The 19,932-nt window shown below is 45.7% G+C and overlaps 1 protein-coding gene and 3 non-coding genes across 4 annotated transcripts; all 4 read left to right on the top strand.

The window, feature by feature from the left end:
* The first annotated feature begins 1,618 nt into the window (after nucleotides 1-1,618).
* tomm20a (translocase of outer mitochondrial membrane 20) lies at nucleotides 1,619-19,490 on the top strand. Its single transcript, XM_041187151.1, has 5 exons — nucleotides 1,619-1,875; nucleotides 4,576-4,622; nucleotides 7,515-7,596; nucleotides 12,541-12,683; nucleotides 18,982-19,490. The coding sequence occupies exons 1-5, from the start codon at nucleotides 1,755-1,757 to the stop codon at nucleotides 19,024-19,026; spliced, it is 438 nt and encodes a 145-aa protein (XP_041043085.1). The 5' UTR covers nucleotides 1,619-1,754; the 3' UTR covers nucleotides 19,027-19,490.
* Nucleotides 2,816-2,951, top strand: LOC121278537. Its single transcript, XR_005943197.1, has one exon. It is a non-coding gene; the product is annotated as a small nucleolar RNA SNORA14 (small nucleolar RNA).
* Nucleotides 4,790-4,925, top strand: LOC121278536. Its single transcript, XR_005943196.1, has one exon. It is a non-coding gene; the product is annotated as a small nucleolar RNA SNORA14 (small nucleolar RNA).
* On the top strand, nucleotides 15,914-16,049 carry LOC121278538. Its single transcript, XR_005943198.1, has one exon. It is a non-coding gene; the product is annotated as a small nucleolar RNA SNORA14 (small nucleolar RNA).
* Nucleotides 19,491-19,932: the final 442 nt, after the last annotated feature.

Here is a 19,932-nt window from a genome sequence, read left to right as displayed (position 1 = left end):
AGTGTCCTGGAGATTGATCTTCAATTCCTGGAGACTACAGGCCAATCCTGGAGTGTTGGCAATCCTGGAAGTGGCCGTAAATCGGTACATTTTCTTATTTCAAGCCGATTTCCCCCACCAGATGCTGAGGAAAACATGCTCTGCAAACGTAAATAACTTGGACAAATGCCTCCTGCCTTCCTGAAGTACATTTTCTGCCTGCTTCACCCAAAGTGTTTTCTGCACACAAACCGCTGATCGTGAGGCAAAGCAGCAAACTGCATCGACTGGGGGCAAAGTGGACAGATCTAGGACCTGTGTGTAAACATAAATTCAACTTGAACTCGTTCCGCTCCTGCAGAATTAATGGGCAAACTAAAATCTGGGACATTTGAACCATTTTGTGGAAATTGTCGGGACACCCGGATGTTTAATGAAAATCCAGGTTGTCTGGTCGCCCTGCTAAGACCCTTTGCGCCTAGGCCTTTCCCACTTCCCTTTTTAACATAACCGGGGTTAGACCATATGGCTCCTTGAGCCTGCTCTGCCATTCATTATGATCATGATCTTCAGCCTCAACGCTGCTTTCCTGTCCACTCCCATATACCTTGATTCCCTGAGAGACCAAAAATCTCCGTAAGAGCATAACATTCTCTCATCCTGTTTTGCTGCCCTCTCTGCACCTTGTGATCCTAGTCATTCCTGTTCAAGTGGTCACACACTCTTAACGGTTGGTTGCCTAATTTAGCAATTTGTTACGCACAAGATCAGTTTCAACTACAGTTTGAAAATTTAAGTTAGTCATCAATCATCACTTCTCTAAAACACCATCCTGCCTGAACAGTGGGTTGTTTTTAAATTGTCTTGTTCAGGCATGCAATTTGCTTTTTAAATTTACTCTACACTACTGCATTTCTAAAATGTCTTGAACTGCTGCATCTTTAACATTTACTCAATACTGCTATATCAAAGACAGGATTTTATGAATAAAAAGATTATTTGTAAGTAAAATAATTCATGATAATCTTACAACGAGAAGACTGCAAACTTTAAGCTGTGGAAATTCAAATTTTCAAGTGTTAGACCAGTGATGGGTTGGAAAATAAAAGCAGATCTCTTGGTCAGGAATTCAAGACAAAAGTATAATACAAATGAGCAATCCAATTAACCCCACTTGCCTGCTCTGTTCCCATTGTCCTGTATTTTTTTTCTTTTTCAAGTATTTATACAAATCCCTTTTGAAAGGGACGGTGGAATCCGTGTCCACACCTGTTCAGTGTATTCCAGATTAAACACAAACGTTTGCTGTGTAAAAGTGTGATGCCAGAATTGATCACAATACTCCCAGCTGAGGCCTAAAGGTTTGATTTCTTTGCTTCCTAACAGCTTTCTCAATCTCCAACCCTGGCACCTTGTTTAATATACACTCCATTTTATTGTACTGCATCCCATCCGTGGAATTTGCCTGGTATACCTGAGTGAATGACAAGGCTTTAACTGCTCATTATTTATCTTTTTTTGTTTTGTTTTTTGGTGTGAATTGGACTAGCTGGCATCCACAGGTGCTGCCCATGCGGCTGAGCTGGAGTCAGGCAGTGGCGTGGACTTCTGTCGCAGGATGATGACGTAAGGGCCCGCCGGGAAGGGGGTCCTTTTCTACTTCGGCGAAGGAGAGAGGGCTGAGGGTCATGGTGACGGGCGTCAGCGCCTGAAGCCCAATTGTCGCCTCTCCCCGTGTGTGTGTGTCTGAGAGAGGGAGCTCCCTGCCGAGGATCATGGCGGGGAAGACGGGCGCCATCGCGGCCGGGCTGTGCGGGGCGCTCTTCATCGGATACTGCATCTACTTCGACCGCAAGCGGCGGAGTGACCCCGACTTCAAGACCCGGCTGAGGGAGAGTGAGTGAGGAGCGGGGGCTCGGGGCCGGGGTGGGGGGGGTGCGGTCAGTGAGCGGAGAGAACCCCAGGTTCCCGCCCGGGGCCGAGCCCAGCGCCTCTCCCAATCCTTTTCCGCCGGCCCACGTGTTCATCTCCCAGTCACTGGGACCGGAACCCATCCCCCCATCCGATCTCCGATCCCCCACCTCGTCCCATCCCACCCCATCCAATCCGCACCCCCCCCCGGCCCGTCGATCCTCCACCACCTTCCCCTCGTCGATCCTCCACCACCTTCCCCCCGTCGATCCCCCTACTCCCCTCCCCCCGTCGATCCCCCTACTCCCCTCCCACCGTCGATCTCCCTACTCCCCTCCCCCCGTCGATCCCCCTACTCCCCTCACCCCGTCGATCCCCCACCACCCCTCCTCCCCCCGTCGATCCCCCACCACCCCTCCCCGCGGTCCCCCTACTCCCCTCCCCCCCGCGATCCCCCATCTCCCCGATCCCCCATTTTCTCGATCCCCCATCTTCCTGTCGATCCCGCCCCCCCGTCGATCCCCCATCCCCACATGAGATCCCCCATCTCCCCTTCTTCCCGACCCCCCATCTCCCCTCCCCCTCGATCCTCCATCTCTTTCCCCCACCCCCAAATACCATTCCCCCATTTCCCAGGATTCCTGCTGCCAGATTCCACTGGGCAAATGCCCCGGATCCCATTCACCACACCTGAGAGCTACCATTAAACCCACTCAGTGACCCTGTTTCAATGAGCCACCATCACACCTTCCAATCTCCCTCTATACATGGCAGGAAGGACAAAGTGGTGATTCACCAGAGCAATGCAAGTCGTCCCCTTTTCCAGTCCTATATGCTGGCTCTGGGTGGGCGCGTGCAGGGAGAGCTGTGGGGGGGCATGCGGTGGAGCTATAGGTGGGGATGTGCTGTCTGCCCATTACCAGAGCTGCATTCTCTTAAACCCTCTGGTTGTTTTGTATCACAACGACCAGAACAAGAAGGAATGCTAAATGAAAGCTCCAGAGAATTCCAAAGTGCTGAGCTTCACTTGTGCTTTTCACTATTTCACCACTCTGACATCTCTGTAAAGGAGCGGTGAGCTGTCAGTGGACATTTCTGTACGTTTGGGGAGGTTCGAGATTGTGTTTGCTGGAGCTTGTTCCCCTTTTCAGTGCCAAAATTGGGAGGTAATTTGTCGAATAATGGTGAGGTTATCAGTGCTTACTATTATTAAAGAATACGTTGGACAGTGACTTGCAGCAACCGCATATGTGCAGTTGAACATGGAAGTCAGCTAGTTACTGTCTGACTTGCTCTGTTCCTCCAGAAGCTTCACTATAACAGTATCTTGCTGAGAGAGTGGGAGTTGACATGTCAAGTTGCATAATTATCTGCTAAACACGTCAGAAAAGTGTGGAGTCTCATTTCTTTGGATTTTAATTTTTGGAGATTCAAAAAATGCAAATACATATTGTAATCTCATCTGTCTCTCAATTCCAACTTCCCTGTCTTTCGGCACGATTTTATATTGTATCAAATATTCTGACCTATACTTGCTGGTTTGGACTCTGCCTCTGTGAGGATTCTTTAATCTGGTTGGTTAAGGAGGCACAGGTTCCAGATTGCCTAATGAGGGTGTCATGCTGAAATGGCTCTCTACTCATTGCAGGTTTTAGTACAAAATCTCCTAGAGAATCCACACGTCAGCGGAATGAATGACTAGTTTGTCTAGTGCTGATGGCAAAGTCCAGGCCATTAGAAACACAACAGAACCTGTGGGAAAAGTGTCTGCCGATGGTTGTGGTCTGCACTGTGCCAGATGCTGCGCTCAAGTGAGTGACCCAGAAAAGGTTCAACACCCCAGCACCTGTTGCCCCCCTCCTCACCGCCTTCCCTGAAACCCACAGCCCTTACTTCCACCTGGTAACTGAACTCCTCCATACTGACCCCCAAACCACCAACCAGTCAGGACTGACGAGGGAGCTCAGTGCAGCTGAAATTCCTCCCTGAGCATGCCCAGTGTGGTTTCCAGGTTGGATAAGTGTAATGGGTGGGTTGGAGGGGGCATATTAGCCCAAATATGTTGACTGCCTTGCATCACAAGCAAAGAATGCCAGCTTGCCTTGAGCTACTGGCTGGGGACTGAGTGGAAAATTCAGGAGAGTAAAGCCATATCGATGACCTGAGCACATGGCTGGGGTGTGTTGTCATTAAGAGTAGGAAATAGTGTTTCATTCACAGATCTGCTTTCACTGCCCTGTGTCTGCAACTACCGGTATACAGTCAGTAACCAGAGCACACAACTTTAAAATAATTGCAAAGAAGCCAGAGTGGGAATTGAGAGAGTTTTTTTAAATTATGCAGTAAGTAGTGATCTGGAATGCTGTGCCTGGAAGCCTGGTGAAAGCAGATTGAATAATAACATAATAACTTTCAAAAAGGAATTTTATTAAATACTAAGAGGGGATAAAATCATATGGAGCTGTAAAAAAGAGCAGGAGTGGGTCTAATCTGATAACTCTTTCAAAGAACCAGCACGGGCATAGTGGGCCAAATGGCCACCAGTTGTGCCGTTAAGGTTCCCTAACCGTGACTGACTTTGTCACTCTGCTCCACCAGACAGGCAGTGCATGTTAAACCTGCTCAGTGACCCAGTATTAATGAGCCTCCATCTCACATCTTCCAACTTCCCTCTGTACTTTACAGGAAGGAGAAGGCAGAGACTCGCCAGAGAAAAGGCTGGACTCTCTCGGGTAAGTGTTCATGGATTGACTGCAAAGTTGTGAGCTGTGATTTTTGAAATCCAGAACACTAGAGAAGGAGGTATTGTTTGTGATCCTATTGGAGTGCCAGTCACTGCCCATTCCAGTCCTGTGGGGTGGGGAGTGGCTGGGGATGTGCTGCCTGCTCATTACCAGAGCTGCATTCTTTTAAACCCCCTGGTGGTTTTGTATCACAACGACCAGGACAAAAAGGAATGCTAAATGAAAGCTCCAGAGAATTCCAAAGTGCTAAGCTTCACTTGTGCTTTTCACTATTTCACCACTCTGACATCTCTGTAAAGGAGCACTGAGCTGGAGGGGCCCAGTTCTGCGTCAGATGTGGGGAGAGGTCAGTGAGGGGGCCTGTGCCAGGTTTGTGGAGGGCTCATATCTGGGTGGGCTGTGGGAGGGGTACCCGTCTGGTTAGGTGTGGAGAGGAGCGGTACTAAACTGGGTCGGGTGTGGAGAAGAGTGGTGGGGTGGGTAGCAGTCTGGCTCAGGTGTGGAGAGGAGCAGTACCAGTCTGGGTCGGGTGGGGAGAGGAGCGGTGGAGCGGTACCAGTCTGAGTCGGGTGTGGGGAGAAGCGGTGGAGGGGTACCAGCCTGGGTCGGGTGTGGGGAGGAGCGGTGGAGGGGTACCAGCCTGGGTAGGGTGTGGAGAGGAGCGGTGGAGGAGTACCAGCCTGGGTTGGGTGTGGGGAGGAGCGGTGGAGGGGTACCAGCCTGGGTCGGGTGTGGGGAGGAGCGGTGGAGGGGTACCAGCCTGGGTCGGGTGTGGAGAGGAGCGGTGGAGGGGTACCAGCCTGGGTCGGGTGTGGGGAGGAGCGGTGGAGGGGTACCAGCCTGGGTCGGGTGTGGGGAGAAGCGGTGGAGGGGTACCAGCCTGGGTCGGGTGTGGGGAGGAGCGGTGGAGGGGTACCAGCCTGGGTAGGGTGTGGAGAGGAGCGGTGGAGGAGTACCAGCCTGGGTTGGGTGTGGGGAGGAGCGGTGGAGGGGTACCAGCCTGGGTCGGGTGTGGAGAGGAGCAGTGGAGGGGTACCAGCCTGGGTCGGGTGTGGGAAGGAGCGGTGGAGGGGTACCAGCCTGGGTCGGGTGTGGGGAGGAGCGGTGGAGGGGTACCAGCCTGGGTCGGGTGTGGAGAGGAGCAGTGGAGGGGTACCAGCCTGGGTCGGGTGTGGAGAGGAGCGGTGGAGGAGTACCAGCCTGGGTCGGGTGTGGGGAGGAGCGGTGGAGGGGTACCAGCCTGGGTCGGGTGTGGAGAGGAGCAGTGTAGGGGTACCAGCCTGGGTCGGGTGTGGGGAGGAGCGGTGGAGGGATACCAGCCTGGGTCGGGTGTGGAGAGGAGCAGTGGAGGGGTACCAGCCTGGGTCGGGTGTGGGGAGGAGCGGTGGAGGGGTACCAGCCTGGGTCGGGTGTGGAGAGGAGCAGTGGAGGGGTACCAGCCTGGGTCAGGTGTGGGGAGGAGCGGTGGAGGGGTACCAGCCTGGGTTGGGTGTGGGGAGGTGAAGGGTCGTGGAGTGGTTCAGGTCTGTGTTGGGTGTCAATAGCGATCTGGATCAGGGGTGGTGAGGATTCAGGGAAGAGGTTCCAGTTTGGATCGGGGTCAATTCATGTTGGGAAGTAGGTGCGATTGTACCTCTTTTTATTTCTTCTCCCCAGCTCTCACCAAAGATTCCTTCCTACTATTTTATTTCCAGTAGATGTCCAGTCCCAGAGTAGGACTCCTTTACTCAATCAAAGGGTAAGGTAAAGGCAGGGCTGCTCCACTCTCATGACCTTTCTTTATACCAGCCTAGACTATCAAGCTTGTATTTACCAAATTAGTTAATTTAAGGTGAGATGGTGGCGTAGTGGTAATCCAGATGCCCAGGCTAAGCCTCTGAGTACATGGGTTCTAATCCCACTATGGCTGCTGGTGGAATTTCAGTTCAGTTAATTAAACCTGAAATTGAAAGCTAGTCTCGTTGATGGTGACCATGAAACTATCGATTGTCATAAAAACCTATCTGGTTCTTTAATGTTCTTTGGGGAGGGAAATCTGCCATCCTTATCCAGTCTGGCCTACAAGTGATTCCAGACCCACAGCAATCTGGTTGACTCTTAACTTCCCTCTGAAATGGCTGAGCAAGTCACTCAGTTCAAGCACAGTTATAGGTGGGCAACCAATGCTGGCCTTGCCAGTGATGTCCACGTCCTGTGAAAGAGTAAATAAATATGGTTTGGCACTGATAATGAAATGCAAGAGCCTTTGTGGGCTTTTCCAGCACCCAGGGCTTTGTGACCAAACCTTGTGATATGAACCATTGATAGTTGAGGTCAGAGACGGAGAGACCCCAATAAAATGTATTCCGAAACAATGACGTTCCTCAATGATTGTTCATCTCGAGCTGGAGATCTCTGTCCTTCAGGGGATGGGGAACTAACTGGGTGTCCAAATGCATTGCTCCCACCAAGCCATGGCCACCTGTTCCTCTAAACCCTGCTTCAACTTTATCTTTGCCACTCCTTGCTACCCCCCCCCACCCCCCCGCCCCCCCAACACCACCTCATCAGACTGTAGTATACAGCTGGTGAGGTATAACAAAGCTCTTAATAACAAGGGAAATTACTTCACTCAAAGGGTTGTGAATCTTTGGAATTCTCTGCCCAGAGGGTTGTGGATGTTCCATCATTCACTATATTTAAGGTTGGGATAGACAGATTTTTGGGGTCTTGGGTAATTCGGGGATCCAGGGAGCGGGCGTGAAAATGTAGTTGAAGCCCAAGATCAGCCATGATCGTTTTGGATGGCGGAGCAGGCTCGATGGGCTGTGTGGTCTACTACTCCTCCTATTTCTTATGTTCTTTTCTCATGTAAGCTATATGCTCCCTCCTTGCTCTTAGCTTCCAGACTTGAAAGATGCAGAAGCTGTGCAGAAGTTTTTTCTGGAAGAGATCCAACTAGGTGAAGAGTTGTTGGCACAAGGTCAGTACTTTCAAAGTGTCCTTTGCTATAATATAAAAAACAAACAACGCTGTCCTTTCCCTTCTTTAGTGCACATGGCTCAAAAGCACTGGGTTCAGGAGTAAATCAGTTGCTACTGGATCAGCAATCCAGAGAGCACAAGTTTAAATCATGCTGTCACAGTTTGAAAATTTTAATTCTGCTGTTTCAAATTCAGGAATAAAAAGCTAGTCTCAGTAAAAGTGGACTCAAAGCTGTCTGCTTGTCATTTACAAACCTGACTGGTTCACTCAGATCCCTTTCGGGAAGGAAACTTGCTGTTCTTACCTGGTCAGAGCTTACATATGTGACTGCAGCGCCATACCATCGTGGTTGACTGAAGTGGGCCTGCCAAGCTGGAATGTTCTATCAGATCACTGGTAGAGGTTCAAGGAGAAGGCCCAAGACCAGCTTCTTGAGCAGCTAAGGATGTGCAATAAATATTGGCCTTACACGCACTCAGAATTAACTGAAAGATAGTTTAAAAAGCTTCTGGCCTTTAGTTCTTCTCTGACTGGACCAACAATGAAGGGATTGCTGAGTTTTCAGACACTAGTCTCATCGTACAATTCACTGTGAGCCGTGGCTCAGTTGGTAGCATTCCACCTCTGACAGCCTGAGTCAGAAAGTTGTAGGTTCAAGTGTCCACCCCAGGACTTGGGCACAAAAATCAGGGCTCACACTCCCAATGCAGTGCTGACAGAGTACTACACCAACTGAGGTGTCTTTTGGATGAGATGTTAAAGGTGGCTCAGGTGGAGTTGTCCTGAACAATAATTCTCCCTTGATCATCTCAGTAACAGATTATCTGGTCATTATCATGTTGTTGTTTTGTTGGTATTTATTAAATGTAGATTGGCTGCTGCATTTCCTACATTACAACATTGACCATAAGTGAAAAGTACTTCATTAACTGTAAGGTGCTTCAAGATGTCCAGTGGTCTTGGAAAGCATTATATAGATGCAAAGCTTTTCTTCCTTCCTTCCTTGGTTTTGTTCATCTTGATTTTAATCACTCCAGCACTGGCAGCTATGCCTTCAGTTACTTCGGCCCAAATTCTAGGATTCCTTCTGAACTCTTCCTTTGTCAAGATGCTCTGATCCAGCTTTTGGTCATCAGTACTTTTACATGATTTGGAATGCCAGTTTTATCTGGAGCACTCCTGTGAAGTGTTTTCGGACACTTTGTTATGTCACACATTCTATATAAATGCAAGATGTCATGCTGCTCGTTGTATTATTTGCCTCTGTTTGGTGCCATTTATCACACCTCTGTCCAATGCTGCTTGATCTGTGCATCATGAGTATAGGAAAGAACTTGCTCTGATGTAACCCCTCACAACCTCCTGACATTTCAAGGTGCTTTACAGCCATTGAACTTCTGTTCTGAAGTGTTGAAATGTGGGAAATAAAAGAATGCCTGTTCTTTTTGTGAATTGAATCTGGGGGTGTTGATGCTGCTGGCAAGGCTGGCATTTATTGCCCATCCTCCTGTCACAACCACTCTGATCTCCTTAACCATATTCTGTTTCCCAAGCTGCAATCCCTGGTCCATCTGAATTTGCTGAGTTCTTTAAAAACAAGCCAATGGTAACCCATGATAATAATAGTGGTGGGGGAGAGGGTGTTAAAATGCTGCAGAGTTACAGAGCAGAACTGTATCGAATTTCCAACATAGGAAAAACAGCCATTTGGCTTGACCAGTCTGTGCTGGTGTTTATTCTGCACACGAACAGTATGTTGTTCCCTTGTGTCTGTCCTGTTTATATCCCTATCCTTTAGCCATCTTTCTAACCTGTCCTTAAATATTGATATGACCTCTGCTTCAATCAATGCATTCCACAGGCTACCAATGTTCTGTAATTTAAAAAAAAATTACATAGGATATACAGCTCAGAAACAGGCTGTTCTGCCTAACCAGTCTTTATGATGTTTATGATCCACTTGAGCCTCCTCCCATCTTTCTTCATCTAAATCCACTATGATAACCCTCTTTCTTTACTTGTCTAGCTTTCCCTTAAATACATCTATGCTATTCTCCTCTTCCACTCCCTGTGGTAGTGAGTTCCACATTCTCACTACTCTGGGTAAGAAGTTTCTTTTAAATTCCCTATTGGATTTCTTGGTGACTACCGTATGTAGAATGCCTTAAATTATTCTTTTCCTCACAAGAGGAAGCATTCTCTGTCTCCACTCTATCAAAAATCTTTCACCCTGTGATTTTTAAAGACCTTTATTGGGTCCCCCCTTGCCTTTTTTTCAAGAGACAAGACCCAGACTGACAATCCTTTCCTGATATGTATACCACACATTTCTGGTATCATCCTTGTAAATCTTCTCTGCACCTTCTCCAGTGCCTCTACACTCTTTTAATGTGATGACCAGATGAGCATGCAGTACTCTTTATGTGGTCTTATCAAGGTTTGATACAGGTGTAGCAAAACCTCCCTACTTTCCAGTTCTATCCCTCTAGAAATAGAACTTTGTTCTTCTTCTGCACTACCATAAATCTTTTACATTTAATCTATAAGCCTTCAATCTAAACATGTCAACCACAGGAAATAGTCTGTCTATCTATCCTGTCCCATCCTCTTGTAATTTTAAATACCATGTCATATCACCCAGAATTGCCTGATAAGAATAGCCTTGATTGTTCATGTCTTTTTGTAACCCTCATACCAGGCTGTGCAGCCCCTTGAGCCTGTTCCACTTTTCAGTTAGATCATGGCTGATCTGTAATTGATTCCTTTTACCTGCCTTGGTTTCACGTCCCTCAATAACCCTTAACCCAGTAAGACCTCACTGATCCCAGTGAATCCATGCAACGCCCTCTCAGTGGCCTGGAGATCCTTCCTATAATGTGAAGTCCAGTGTTGTAAATTTGGCTTTGCTCTGATAGTTAGGCAAAAAGCATGGAGTTTTGAAAGCCAGCTTGTTATTGCTTAGGCTTCTCTTGAGACATTGTGAGTGAAGGAGATTGATCACTCAAATGATTCAAAGCAAGGGAACAGCAGATTGAACATGGTTCAGGGTTGCAATGTGGCATCAGATTACAGTAGTGAGTACACTTCAAAGCATATTTCATTAGGACATGGAACTCCTCACCACAAGGGGAAGCTAGATAAGCACACAATGGTGAAAGGAATAGAAGGATATAGCAGTAGGGTGGAAGGGAGTTTGCGTGGAGTATAAACACCAGTATAGACAATTGATCTATGACTGTACGTTCTAGGCAGTAAATTGTTAGCTGTAAATTGGGATGACCTGAGGTTGTGAAAGGTACTATATCAATCTAAGATTTTTATATTAAAATGTTCAGTTCCAGGCATTACTGTTTATCAGGGTTCCAGCTGGTATTGAGGTACAAGTTCCTTTTGGAGGGTTTGGATAGAAACACATTTGTTGGATATCAGCTCAGTGTATATGTACTGTTGAGTGAGTGAGTGTTCACAGTGAGCAGCACTTTCCATTGTTGGCAGGTCATGACAGCAATGCAATAAAGATTTGGCTTCTGCACCCAGTCATTGACTAAACCCCTGAGCACAGGCACAGTAAGTATATTGGCCTGGAGCTTCCAGGTGCAAATTGTGCTAGTTTTGTGAACTCTTTTCTCTCCCTCAAATTTCTGTTTAAACTCATTTGAATATCACCTAACATAATGACAACATGAACCAGCACAACAGAGTGCGCTTTGGAAGGTAATTTTTGTTTTTGAAAAAAAATGTTTTAAAAGCTATTCCATCATTAACTTGGTGCAGCTTTATTAAATAGCTGAAAATTGGTCTATCACAAAAGAAACATTTTCAATCAGTGTCTCTTCCACTAACCTGACTTCAAGTAACTGAAAATGACTTTTAAAAAACTATTTCGAGAACCATTTCCAAGTTCTTATACAGTAGTTAGTTTTAGTAAATGCAAAAAAAAATTCAAAAGTTTTTAAAACATTCCTTTAGCTCTCCTTTTTGAAAGAAAAGTTTAATTTTAAGAAACCCCTTGAAAGCGTGTAAGCAGGCTCAGCTAGCGGAACTTCACTGTGATGATTAGTTTGAGCTGGGGATGTGGACAGTTTTGTGGGGAGACCAGCTTCTAGCACTGTTGAGCTTTGCAATCCCATTACCTGGTTTGGCTGATTGTGGGTGAATTATGCTGGAAAAGCCCCCTGCCCTTTCTTTGTCAGCGTGGTGGGCTCGGACCCTGCTTTTTATTTTCAAGTTTCTATGCGGACGTGTGTCTCATTATTGGTCCTGCCAAATTTTTGAACGGTGATACCAAATAACATTTCTGAAGAAAGACTTGCATTTCTGTTATGCCTTTCGGACCACAGGATGTTCTAAAGCACTCTCAACCAAGGAAGTAGTCTTGAAGAGTAGACGCCATTATACAGTAGGAAGCGTGGCAGCCAATTTGCACAGCAATATCCCACAAAGAGCAATGAGAAAATGAACTGATAACTCTGTTTCTGTTTTGTTAGCTGAAATAGTGCCATAGGATCTTATATCAGCCCTGGACTAGGAATGTCAGCCTGGATTATCTATTCAAGTCACTGAAGTGTGATTTGAAATCTTAAATCTTCTGATTTAGAAATGAGAGTGGTACCCTCCAAACCAAGACTGTGATGCCTTGAATGTAGGAAAGTCCCAGGGAGTTTAACAGGAATGTAACCTCCGAGTCGCACGAGATGTTATTGGAGGTGATCAAAGGTTTGGTCAGAGAGGTTGGTTTTAAGGAGTGTCTTAAAGGAGAGAGTGGGTGGGATTTGGGGTGAGAATTTCAGAGCTTAGGGCCTAGACAGCTGAAGACATGGCCACCACTCGTGTGACAAGGGGAGTGGGGGCTGACCAAGAGGCCAAAGTCAGTGGAACATGGAGTTGTGACTATCCCTGCCCCTCGCTCTGTGGAAGTTAAGTGACTGTCTTGTTTCTTTAGGTGACTATGAGAAGGGTGTGGAGCACCTGACGAATGCTATCGCCGTGTGTGGACAACCTCAGCAGCTCCTACAGGTGCTGCAGCAGACACTGCCTCCGCCTGTCTTCCAGATGCTCCTGACCAAACTGCCAACTATCAGCCAGGTATGGGGTAACCAGTTAGGGTGGGACAGGGGTGGGGTGGGGAGGAGGGTTGGTTGAACTCCCTCTGTATCCTGCAAAGTGAGAGGATTGTTTCTGGTGGTTATCCTGAAGATGGTGAGCATATGAACAAGGAGCAGGAGTAGGCCATTTGGCTCCTCGAGCTTGCTCTGCCATTTAATAAGATCATGGCTGATCTCATAGTGACCTCAAACCCGCATCCCACCTACCCCCGATAACCTATCACCCCCTTGCTTACCAAGAATCTATCCATCTTTGCCTTAAAGATATTCAAAGACTCTGCTCCCACTGCTTTTTCAGGAAGAGAGTTCCAAAGACTCATGACCCTCTGAGAGACAAAATTTCACCTCATCTCTGTTTAAATGGATAATCCATTATTTTTAAACTGGCCCCTAGTTCTAGATTGTCCCAAAAGAGGAAACATACTCTCCAAATCCACCCTGTCAAGACCTCGCAAGATCTTATATGTTTCTTTTATTCTTCTAAACTCCAGTGGATATAAGCCTAGTCTGTCCAAGCTTCCCTCATAAGGCAAGCTACCCATTCCAGCTATTAGTCCAGCAGACGTTCTCTGAATTGCTTCCAACGCATTTACATCCTTCCTTAAATAAGGTAACCAATACTGTACACAGTACTCCAGATGTGGTCTCGCTAGTGCTGTGTATAACTGAAGCATAACCTTTTATATTCAGTTCCCTTCGCAATAAATGATAACATTCTATTAGCTTTCCTAATTACTTGCTGTACCTGCACACTGGCTTTTTACGATTCATGCACTTAAGACACCCAGATCCTTCTGCATCTCAGAACTCTGCAACTTCTCACCATTTAGATAATATGCTTATCTTTTATTCTTGCTGCCAAAATGGACATTTTCCCACATTATATTCCATTTGCCAGATCTTTACGCACTCACTTAACCTACCTATATCTTTTAATAGCCTCCTTATGCCCTCTTTGCAACTTACTTTCCTATATTGTGTCATCAGCAAATTTGGCAACCAGCCAAATCATTTATATAAATTGTAAACAGTTGAGATCCCAGCCCTGATCCCTGTGGCACACCACTTGTTACATCTTGCCAACCTGAAAAAGACCCATTTATGCCCACCCTCTGCTTCCTGTTAGCCAGCCGAGCTTCCATCCATGCCAATCTTCAATCCCTGCCAATATGTTACCCCCTATACCATGAGCTTTTATTTTCTGCAATAACCTTTGATGTGGCACTTAATCAAATGTCTTCTGGAAACCTAAGTACAGTACATCTATGGTTCCCCTCTATCCACAACACATGTTATTTCATCAAAGAACTTCAATAAGTTGGTTAAATGTTGATTCCCTTTCACAAAACCATGTTGACTCTGCCTGATTACCTTGAACTTATCCAAGTGCCCTGCTATAATTTCTTTAAGAATAGCTTCTAACATTTTCCCTATGACAGATGTTAAGCTAACTGGCCTGTAGTTGCCCACTTCATGTCTCCCTCCCTTTTTGAATAATGGAGTTACATTTGCTATCTTCTAATCTAATGGGATCTTCCCCAAATCTAGGGAATTTTGGAAAATTGAAACCAACGTATCAACTATCTCACCAGACATTTTGTTTAAGGATGAAGTCCATCAGGACCTGGGCACTTGTCAACCCTCAGCTCCAACAGTTTACTCAGTACCACTTCTCTGGTGCTTGTAATTTTCCTGAGTTCCTCCCCCTCTTCCATTTCCTGATTTATATCTGTTTCTGGAATGTTACTTGTATGCTGTATAGTGAAGACTGATGCAAAATACCTGTTCAATTCATCTGCCATTTCCTCGTTTTCTATTATGAATTCTCCAGACTCACTTTCTACAGGACCAATGCTCACATTGTTAACTCATTTCTTTCCAAAATATTTATAGAGACTTACAATTTGTTTTTATGGGCAGAATCCACCTCCCCCCCCCCACCCAGGGGGGTTGTGCAGGAGTGGGCGGGAAACCGATTGGTGCCCCTGATCGGGTGCGCACTGTCATTTTGCATGGGCAGGCCAATTAAGGCCTGCCCAGCATGACGCACACCCAGAAGCGCTGTGCGCTCCCTGTGCAGGTGGTGGGGGGACATTCCCTGAGTCAGGGCTTGAGCTCTTTCACGCATGCACGTGAAAGAGCTCAGAAATCTCCCTGAGGTACCTCTGTGCCTCAAGGAGATTCGTTAAAGTTTTTAGAAGCTAAATAAAGGAAAGAAAATATTTTAAGACATGTTCCCTCATGTGACACTGTCACATGAGCTAGGACATGTCAAGGAACATTAATGATACACTTAATTTATAAAAACTTCATGAAACCTCATCCCACCCGTGGATGAGGTTTCATGATAAATGCAAAGACCGCCTGGGCTCTTCACCTGCCTGTCAACCTTAAGGTTGGATGGGCAGCTCATTACTGAAAATTCTACCCTATATTTCTGGCTTGCTTTCTTTCGTACTCTAATTTGTCCCTCCTTTTTATCTTTTAGTCATCCTTTGTTCCTTATATTCTGTCCAATCCCCTGGCCTTCCATCTATCTTTGCACAATTAAATACTTTTTCTTTAAGTTTCATACTATCTTTAACCTTTCTAGTTAACCAAGGATGGTGTGTCTGAGCCTTGGACTTTATCTTGCTCTTTAGAATGTATCCAATCTGTATTCTAAAATATCCCCTTTTTTTGTCACTGCATCTCTATTGACCTATCCCTTAACCTAATTTGCCAATTCACTAGCCAGCTCTGCTTTCATGCCCTCATAATTGCTTTTAATTAAGTTTAAAAGCATAGTCTCAGACCCACTTCTCTGCCCCTCAAACAAAATGTAAAATTCAAGCATATTATCATCACAGCTATTTAGGGGCGCCCTCACTATGAGATCATTACTATGAGATCAAATGGTATGCAGTGGTATGATGCCAGGTCACAGTCATGGTGAGGAAAGAACCATTCATAATCTGGTGGTGTGAACAGTGCCCTATTAAAGTCTCGGTTGGTCGAAGATTACTTGTTCACAGTCCTAGGTTTGCCAGTCCTGCATGAACTGTGTTCACTCTGTCACTTGCAAGTCCCTGCTGAGTGTGGAGGAGCTGTGGGTGGGGATGTGCTGGGTGCAGGAGAGCTGTGGTTGGGGATGTGCTGGGTGCGGGGGAGCTGTGGGTGGGTGCACGGTGGAGCTGTGGGTGGGGATGTGTTGCCTGCCCATTACCAGAGCTGCATTCTCTTAAACCCCCTGGTTATTTTGTATCACAATGACCAGGACAAGAAGGAATGCTAAATGAAAGCTCCAGAGAATTCCAAAGTGCTAAGCTTCACTTGTGCTTTTCGCTATTTCACCACTCTGACACCTCTGTAAAGGAGCAGTGAACGGTCAGTGGATGTTTCCATAGGCCAGGTTTCTGGGCACAGTGGTAGGATAGGCTTGGGTCAGGTGTTTGGGCTGGATTAGGGAGGGGTGATCTAGCCAAGGGATGGTTTTGGGGTGGCCTAAGGCGGAGTAGGGGCCAGGGTCAGGGGAGGCCCACTGCCAGTGTTTAAGTTCCACACTAAACTGAGGGAGAGATTGTGGGAGAAGGCTGATTATACCCACTCGATATCTTCTGATGAAAGTTTTACCCCGGCAAAAAGAACTGATGTAGACTAGTATGTATATCGATGTGAATATTGTGAGGAAGAGGAATCTGTCCTCATTTCCTCATCAGGATTTAACACAGCCCCGTTACAGTGGTGTATTTGGGTAGGGGGGAACAGAACTTTGGCTTTGGAATAGAAAGATTTGTTGAGTTTTTTAATTGGGGAAACTTCTCAGACACAGTCATCTCCACTCATTAACTGTAGGTGTGTTTCTATACATAAAAATGTACGAATTAGGAGCAGGAGTAGACTATTTGGCCCCTTGAGCCTGCTCTGTCATTCGATAAGATCATGGCTGCCTGATTATAGCCTCGATTCACATTCAGCCTACCCCTGATAACCTTTGACTCCCTCGTTAGTCAAGAATCTGTCTACCTCTGCTTTACAAATATTCAATGACCCTGCCTCCATTGGTCTCTAGGGAAAAGAGTTCCAAAGACTCACGACCCTCAGAGAAAAAAAATTCTCCTCACCCCCGACTTAAATGGGAGACCCCCTAATTTTAATCTGTGTCCCCTATTTCTAGTCTCTCTCACAAGAGGAAACATTCTCTCAGCATCCACCCTGTCAAGTCCCCTCAGGATTTTACATGTTTCAATAAGATCACACCTCATTCTCCCAAACTTCAATGGATACAGGCCCAGCCTGTCCAACCTTTCCTCATAAGATAATCCCTTCATCCCAGGTATCAGTCAAGTGAACCTTCTCTGACCTGCTAACACAATTATGTTCTTTCTTAAATAAGTAAACCAAAACTATACATAGTACTCCAGATGTGGTCTCAGCAATACTCTGCACAACTGTAGCAAAACATCTCTACTTGTTTATTCTGTTCCCCTTGCAAAAAACGACAACATTCCATTTGCCTTCCTAATCACTTGCTGCACATGCACACTAACTTTTTGTGATTCATGTACCAGGGCACTAAGATCCTTCAGAGTTCTGCAATCTTTCTCTGTTTAAATAATATGCTTTTTTTTATTCTCCCTGCCAAAGTGGACAAATTAACATTTTCCCACCTTGTCCCCCACCTGCTGGATTTGTGACTTAACCTATCCATATTCCTTTTCAGACTCCTAATTTCCTCTTCACAAGTTACTTTCTTACTTAACTTTGTGTCATTAGCAAGTTTAGCAACCATACATTTGGTCTTGTCATCCAAGTCATTGATGTAAATTGTTGAGACCCCAGCACTGATCCTTGTGGCACTCCACGCGTCACATCTTGCCAACCTGCAAGTGACCCATTTATGCCTACTCTGTTTCTTGTTAACCAATCCTCTATCCATGTTAATATGTTGCCCCCTTCACCATGAGCTCTTAGTTTGTGTAGTAACCTTTGATGTGATACCTTGAAAAAAAATGCCTTCTGGAAATTTAATTACATCACGTCCACAGATTGCCCTTTATCCATGTTGCTTGTTACTTCCTCAAAGAACTCTAATGGATTAGTTAAACACAATTCCCCTTTCACAAAACCATATTGACTCTGCCTGATTATGATTTTCTAAGTGCTCTGCTGTAATCTCCTTAATAATATTTTAGCATTTTCCCTATTACAGATGTTAGGCTAACTGGCCTGTAATTTCCTACATCTGTCTCCCTCCTTTCTTGAATAGAGAAGTTACATTCACTACTTTCCAATTTATTGGGACCTTTCCGGAATCTCACGAATTTTGGAAAATCACAACCAATGCACTATTATCTCAGCAGCCACTTTTTTTAAGGCCCTAGGATACAAGCATATGAATTAGGAGCAGGAGTCAGCCATTTGGTCCCTTGAGCCTGCTCCACCATTCAATAAAACCATGGCTGACCTGAGTGTGGCCTCAACACCACTCTCCTGCCTTTCCCCATACCCTTTGGATGAAGTGAATCAGGACCTGAGGACTTGGCAGATTTTAGTTTGAATAATTTTCTCCGTGCCTTTTCCCTGGTGATTGTAATTGTTTGAAGCTCCTCCCTCCCTTTGACCACCTGATTCACAATTATTTTTGGGGTGTTATTTGTATCCTCCACAGTGAAGACAGACACAGAATCTCTGTTCAATTCATCAGCCATTTCTTTATTTCCCATTATTAATTCCCTATTCTCATTCTCTAGCGGACCAGCACTCATTTTACTTAATCTTTTCCTTTTTAAATAGCTGCAGAAACTCTTACTATCTGTTGTTATTTCCAGCTAGCTTTCTCTCTTTCTCTAATTCCTCCCTCCTTATTGTTCATTTGCTGTTTTTTTTTATATTCTATCCTACCTTCTGACCTGCCACTAATCTTCACAGAATTGTATGTTTTCTTCCAACTTGATACTATCTTTAACTTCATTAGTTAGCCATGGATGTTGTGTCCTAACTCTGGAGTTTTTGTTTCTCACTGGAATGTACCTTTGCTGAGTGCCTTAGCACCTCTCCTCATCTCAGGACGTTCTAAAGTGCTTTACAGCCAGTGAGGTACTTGGTTCAAAGTGTAGTCATTGTTGTAATGCAGGAAATGCAGCCAATTTGTCCACAGCAAGCTCCCAGAAACAGCAATGAGATAGCTGCTAGATAAACTGGAAGGGAAGTTAGATGATGGTGGGGGTGGCAGAAAGAGTACAAAACATAGCTGGCGAGTAGAGATTGCTAACCGCTGTCTTGTCTTCCCTCTGCAGAGGATTGTGACTGCACAGACCCTAGTCGAAGATGATGTGGAGTGAAGTGAGTTTCCTGCGATGGTTGGAAGTTGGATCAGTCACACCACCACCCCTTCCCCCCAACCCCCCTCTCTCTCTCATTGTATATATTTAGCATAAAGTGGACTCTGAATTGAAATCGGGAAGTATAAATTCAAATGTTGTCGTCTTCATCACTATAGGTTCCGGTTGCGTCACTTTATTTATTGCACCAGTCTGTTGGCTGTTTTTGAATACTAATTCACTGGGTATCGTGTTGCAGTTATACTGCTGAATGTCATTTGGTTCTCGGCTTAACTATGTCAGAGATGTCGTCCTGTACAGGCACGGAATATATTATGGTTGTTACAAGAAGAGTCCATTTCTTACACACTTGGAACTTGTTGTCAAGCAATTCTCCAACCCCCTCCCCACCCCCAGATCCACAGCTGCTTGATTGAAATGAATGCTGTTAATCTTGAGATTTTTAATAAATTTATTAAATCAAATGCAACCTTTCATGGTCTTCATTGTTTCAAAAGGAAGTCTTGTGAAGGGGGCATGATTTATGGCGTGTTGTTGTGATGCACCTCAGTAAACCATATCTCATGTTCCTGATCTGGGCCAGGCTGTCATAAGGAAGTATGGTGCCCGCCGATTATAGCTTTGGGTTCATGCAAACACAGTCTGGCTGCTTTGCACATTTGTCTGGGCAACATTTATGGGCATTTAAATAGCAAAAGGAGGAACGGGGTCGATTGGGCACCAAAATGGGGGATTTACGCATGGAGGCAGAAGAATGGCTGAGGTATTAATACCTGTCTTCACCAAGGAAGAATATGCTACCCAGACCATGGTGAAAGAGGAGTTGGTTCAGACACTTGAAGGTTTTAAAATTGATGAGGAGGTATTGGACAGGCTGGCTGTGCTTAAATTTGGTAAGGTGCCAGG

The sequence above is a fragment of the Carcharodon carcharias genome, chromosome 5, assembly GCF_017639515.1.
Source record: "Carcharodon carcharias isolate sCarCar2 chromosome 5, sCarCar2.pri, whole genome shotgun sequence".
Lineage (NCBI taxonomy): Eukaryota > Metazoa > Chordata > Chondrichthyes > Lamniformes > Lamnidae > Carcharodon > Carcharodon carcharias.
This window is presented reverse-complemented; position numbering and strand designations above follow the sequence as displayed.

Excerpts from the sequence above, each read along its gene's own strand:
- tomm20a (XM_041187151.1), top strand. The coding sequence starts at position 1,755 with ATGGCGGGGAAGACGGGCGCCATCGCGGCCGGGCTGTGCGGGGCGCTC. Across the intron at positions 1,876-4,575 it reads CAAGACCCGGCTGAGGGAGA|GAAGGAGAAGGCAGAGACTC; the intron begins GTGAGTGAGGAG and ends TGTACTTTACAG. Across the intron at positions 7,597-12,540 it reads TGAAGAGTTGTTGGCACAAG|GTGACTATGAGAAGGGTGTG; the intron begins GTCAGTACTTTC and ends TTGTTTCTTTAG.